Here is a 6,187-nt window from a genome sequence, read left to right on the forward strand (position 1 = left end):
CTTCCTAATTTCTTTAAAAACTCATGATTTTAACATTTAAGCTAACTCTTGCAAAAATGATCATAAAATTGAAAACATGAAGTCAATCTCCAACACTTTCATGCAGTTTGTGCTGCTGCTAAGAATGCATTAAAATCTTCTCTAGCTTTTTTCAAACGAGGACTAATACAAAATGCTGGAGATGCAGGGTATGATGGAGAAGAAGATGATAAAGAAAACCGCACGTGTCGTGGTGACGCATCCGATTTTCTAACACTCCCTCTAGCTGAACCATTTTTCAAAACCCCTTTAATTTCTTTTTCATAACAAAAAGATGCAGCAGAACAATCAACAGGTGAATGTGAATCTACTTCAATAGAAGCATTATATTTCATTAATTCCAATGGAAGATCAAAGTAAGAGTTATTAGAATCTCCATCAATCTCATGAGACATAGCTGCAGAAGCCCAAGAGCCACATTCAAAATTCTCCAATGAAACATTCCTAGACATTGTTGCAGCTACTTTTTCTGTAACTTCTTTTCTTGTTTTAATTGGTTTTATTTTACCAACTAAGTTAGGAAGAAAAAGACAAAGAGCATTGCATTTGAATCCATCATGTGTTGTAGTTGTTGTTTTCATTTGTTTGAAAACATTCTTAGGACTTTGACTTTCCTTAATAACATGTTCTTGTTCTGTTTTTGTGAAAGTACCATAATGCCACTCCCATTTTTCTAACTCTTTTGTACTTAGTTTAGTCAACCATTGATCAAAATCAAATTCCTCCAAAGAAGCACTGTCTCTTCCATCACCACATGATTTGCTCTTCCCAAAATGAGCTTCTTGAAGAAGCTCTTGAAGTGTAGTGGTCACATTAGTAGTATATTCTTGACATTGTTGTTCCGAACTACTGAATTTCGGTTTTTCGACCGAATCAAACCGTGGTGATGAGTTTACTGAATTTGGGAGACTTAGGCTTAAAAATCTTAGCTTTGGAGGTTGTAGTGTTGGAGGGTGCAAAAGGGTAGTAGGGGGTGTAGTGATTATAGTTGGCAACTTTTTAGTTTCTTGGTTATACCCTTTTTTGCTAGGTGAATTTCTCAATGAATGTGGATCAACCATAATCTGTTTTTCATTTTGGAAGCTCTCCATGATTGAGATTTTGAGGTGGAAAGTGAAATTTGGAGTTGTGGAAGGCCAAAGTGTAGGTCACTACTTATAAAGAAGAGACATTTTTTGACTAAATAAAGAAGAGACATGAAATGTAAAATATTTGTGTAATGCCTGCATGATCATTCATATCTTAGTCGTGAGGACCATGTTCTCTGATTAGTATATAGTTTTTTTTTTAATCATGTTTAGTATATAGTTAAATGTATAACTTTTTCCCCTTAGGTATAGTTGACTTTTTGTATTAGATAAGCAAGGACCGGAAAACACTTATGATTATAATAGCTAATGCTACGGTGGACCACCTTCACAAGTGGTCCACCGTGAACAAGTGATATACCGAATATGAATTTTACGAAATTCACTGTTGGATTGAAAGTTTATATCGTATAGATCATCCATAAATTTTACCGGATTATAATTGGTTAATTGTACTTTTTTTATAAAATATAGAGTTATATCAATGAAGGTTAGTCAAGTTGGTAAGGATGGAATTTCTTCATCTCCAACATTTTTGATAGGTGTATTATGTGGGATTTGGATGATCTCCAATTTCTCATTTTTACAACTTAAGTAGCGGAGGGATAAAAATAGAGTGCGCGAGATATTTGTAGGTAGCAGATGAGTAAAAATAAGTCGCACAAGAAATTATGAAAGCATTAAGGATGCAAGTTAATTTAAAAGTCACAACTTCAAGTTGAATATCTCTATTTTGACTATATGGTTGAATAATTATCAACAATTTAAATATCAAAAAGAAGAGTTAGTACTAATTCAATATCTAGATCAATTTCACGATTACGTTACCTGTCCAATCAAAATATAAATTGTATTTTTACCACTAATAAAAAACATTAAATATAAATGATAATTAAATAATTTTACAAAGAATGTGACCTCAAATACCAATATATATAATTTGAATTGAAGACTCCGCTAAAATGTTAATAAATTTTATAGATTTTTTTTTGTTCTTAATCCTTCAGTTCTTAAGAGAATGCTCACTCATAATTCAGAATTCCTTTAAAAAAATACTAAAATTATTCCGGTCAAATTTTTTAACTCATATTCTCCAAATAATTATCCTTAATTAACATCGGTGACAACTTAAGCTAGATAAATTGATCAGTGTCATAGAGCTAATTTATTTGCTTATCAAGAAAATAAATAAAGAAAGAAAACAGAGCTAATTTATTTAAACATTTCTCTAACAAAAATAAAATTGAGCGCACGAGTGAGTTGACGAATTAAGTATTGGAGTAGGTCACATCACAACTCCCAAGTTGAGGTTTATACGTGCTGGGATCAATCAAGGAAAAAATAATCATGTCAAAGGATACATTATATTAATATAATATTTGCTCCATGTACCAAAAAAAATATATACATTTCTATATTTATCGAATAATCAATGTATTTAGTTAATAATATAGATAAAATACGTTAATTATTCAACAAACTTGAAAATGTCAAGTGTCTCTAGTAAAAAGAACATGAAGGAGTATTCAATAATTAAAAATTGAATTTTTTTTATTTTTTTTGAAATATTTGTTATTTGAAATCTTTAATTTCTTTTTTATTCTTACTATAAGTATTCGACTCATTGAACCGCCTAATCTGATTTTGAGGACAGTTTTGTCATCAACTGATTACAGCCCCCTCTCCCGATCGTAGTAGTGGGGATCGAATTGTGATTCTCCCTGTCATGTTCAATGTCAATCACCAGTGAACCAACTAACTATTAGTATTTGAAAGGCTTAAATATGTACATAGTCCTTCCAATTTCACAACATTTTGGTACTAATCCCTGTACTTTTTTTGTTGGGTTTGAGTCCCTGCAATTTCAAAACAGATTGGTTTTGGTCCCTCTATCACTCATTCGTTACAAAAATAGTTAGAACTAAGTGAGTGTCATGTGGCCCAATCAACATAAGCCACGTGGCACTGTAAAAGTCTTACTTTTTTTTACAAATTTAATTTAATATTAATGTTGGGATTATGTCCCTTTTGTATAAAAAAATTAATTTAATATTAACATTTTATTAATAAAATAAATGAAAAAAAAGCATCAAAGATTATTTTTCTATCTTCGTGAAATCACACCTTCATGCTTTAACAATTTGTGTTTTTATTCATGTTTCTTCAACACTAATATGTGTTATTCATCATCATCAACAACAACTAACTTCATCTTTTTCATCAACCCGACAACCACCACCACACCACCACCACATAACATAAATTGAGTCTATGAAATAAATGCAAAGCTAAATGGTTAAAATAGTGAAGAGGACGTCCAAACAAACAACAATTAAACAACCCCTAAAAAAGCCTTATTTATTTAAATTTGCACCCCTTGAAAAGTTGGCTTTGCACCCTGCACCAAGCTCAGCTTCTGTCTAATACCTCTGCACCATGCAAGGCTGCAGTGTTTTCATTTTTTTTACAGCATTTTGTTACGGTAGCTTTTTCACTTATAGTCATTCTTATTCAAATCAAAACAATTCATCCCTATGGACTCACGGCTGTCTACATAGCATTCTATGACTATATTGTGTGCAAATTTCATTATTTAATAAGTTAAATTATATTTTTCATACATTAAGTTAATTTTATATTTTACTTTGGTTCTATAAATTTTCTTTGTTTCATTTTAATCTTTTAAAATACAGACATTAGATAATTTGGTCCATTAAATTTTTTCATTTCATTTTTATTCTTTAAATTATAAATGTGAAACACTTTAACCTTTTAAATTATAAATATCAAGATATTTTGATTTCTAACGGAATGACTAAATTATCTAAAATTTGTAACTCAAAAGATCAAACTATTCGATATTCATAACTTAAGCGACCAAAATATAATAAAAAATGAAAAAAATAAATTTAAGGGACAAATGAAACGAAACAAACTTAAAAGACAAGTTTTGTTTTGAAAATATACATTTTTAAGCGTTTAATACAGTGAATGCGATATTTTTCAAAAAAAACAAAACTATATTTAACTTTTTAAATTGTATCTTAAGGTTGAATAAAAAAAACACTTGTATCTTAATGCAATTTTTTGATTTTATATATATATTATTATTATTTTTAATTGAAGTGAAAAAGTTTACACCCACTGAGCCAGGGTCCTGGATCCGCCACTGGTTGTTGTTGATGAAGATGATGAAGAATAAAATTAGTGTGTAAGAAAGATGAATAACACAATTAATGTTTTAAGAAGATGATATATGCACACAAATGGATGTTTTTGCTAAACTATGGAAGTGGTCCCACCAAGAAGAAGAAGATGATGAAAGTCCTCTTTTGTGCAATTTCTATTTCTTTTTAATTTATTTTATCAGTTATTGATTTTTATTAATAAAATATTAATATTAAATTTTTAAAAAGAAAAAAGTAAGACTTTTACAGTGCCATGTGGCTTGTGTTGATTGGACCACGTGGCACTCTTTAGTTCTAACTATTTTTGTAACAGGTGAGTGAAAGCATGGACCAAAAATAAACTGTTTTGAAATTGCAAGGACACAAACCCAATAAAAAGAACTATAGGGACTAATACCAAAATGTTATGTTGTGAAACTGCAAGGACTGAGTACATATTTAAGCCTATTTGAAATCTTTAATTGATTAGACAAAATAATTTATAAAAGTTAAAATACAAAATTCGTTTCAAATTCACGTCTTCACTCTTCATCGTGTTATTCAACATTATTGTAAATTAAATAAGCATGAATTGATTTTTTTTAATCGGTAAATATATTATAACATTCGACTATTAATATAAGACATACAAATGGTGAGAAAAAGGTACAAAACTGCAAAAAAAAAAAAAAAAAACAGTTGAACAACATCACCAAACTACAAACATCTTTTAAACATAATAGGAGTGAAATATTTTGAACATAATTTAAAATCGTAACTACTTAATTTAAACATAATTTCGATCATGTACATCTATGATTTATTCAGGTATCGAATCATACAAGTAACAGGTCAAACAGATCGGTTGTTACAGGTTAGATTCATTTCATAGGTGTGAAACTTTGATGCTTAATCGTCGCCCTGTTTCTTTATGATAATTGATCATTCCATACACAATATTATTCCATAAAACCCAAGTTGTTAATTCAACGTGACCAGCTACATTATTGTCCTTCGTGCTGCATATATGCATCAACAATTCTTTACACATATGACAGGTTATAATTTACTCAAGGCTTACTACTATCCAAGCGGTTTTACTATTAACACAATCGAATAAAATATGTCAATCACTTTTATAATCATGAAAACATATCGGACAAGCTGTTGGACATTGTACATACCTCTCCCTCAATCGAATTCTAGTAGGTAAACATTCCCTCCATATCCTCCATTATATGTATTTAATTTGCTTTGGGAGTAGCATGAATCTTCCATTATTGTTTCCACCCACCTATAGCTCATCCTCCATTCAAATCAACTATTTAAAAGTACATATATGCATTGATTTCCAAAGACTACGCTAAGCAAAACTATGATTATTAAAGGTGAAATTTTCTAAAGTCCAAACCTCCAAACTATATTAAAGGTGAAATTTTCTCTTTAGGACACGCCATACGATCCCAAGCTAGCCATTGAATTCCTTAATGGTTTGAACCACTGCCCCAACCAAAACGAATCAATCGTGTTTAAATCTCTTTATAGTATATGTGGTGATAAGGAAAATCCTCATATCATACGCCGAAATAGTTTGTAAAACCAATTTAATCATCATTTCTTTGCTAACTTATGATAATGACCGACCCATCAAAGAGTTAATTTGCTTCTAAATTTGGTTCTTTACATATGCAAAAGTTTTCTTACTCCTCCGGCCAACCATTGACGGCAAGCCTAATTAAATAAGTACCGGTGCCCAGTACATGCCACACTCCAATGATTTTAGAGAGATCTTCATGTGTTGTACTACTCAAATTACGGCTAAAAAAATACCTTTGATATGATTTAGACATAAATTATTTTCTGGGTATGACGTGGAAAAGAAGGATTCGTCAA

General features: G+C 30.4%; 1 protein-coding gene across 1 annotated transcript; it reads right to left on the reverse strand.

Annotated features, from left to right (window-relative positions):
- Positions 1–1,147, reverse strand: LOC123882801. The gene has a single exon (XM_045931399.1). It carries the CDS (start codon positions 1,128–1,130, stop codon positions 99–101), a length of 1,032 nt encoding a protein of 343 aa, XP_045787355.1. The 5' UTR covers positions 1,131–1,147; the 3' UTR covers positions 1–98.
- Between the last annotated feature and the right edge of the window lie 5,040 nt (positions 1,148–6,187).

Source organism: Trifolium pratense, linkage group LG5, assembly GCF_020283565.1.
Source record: "Trifolium pratense cultivar HEN17-A07 linkage group LG5, ARS_RC_1.1, whole genome shotgun sequence".
NCBI classification, from domain to species: domain Eukaryota; kingdom Viridiplantae; phylum Streptophyta; class Magnoliopsida; order Fabales; family Fabaceae; genus Trifolium; species Trifolium pratense.

Coding starts and splice junctions, on each gene's coding strand:
- LOC123882801 (XM_045931399.1), bottom strand. CDS start 1,130: ATGGAGAGCTTCCAAAATGAAAAACAGATTATGGTTGATCCACATTCA.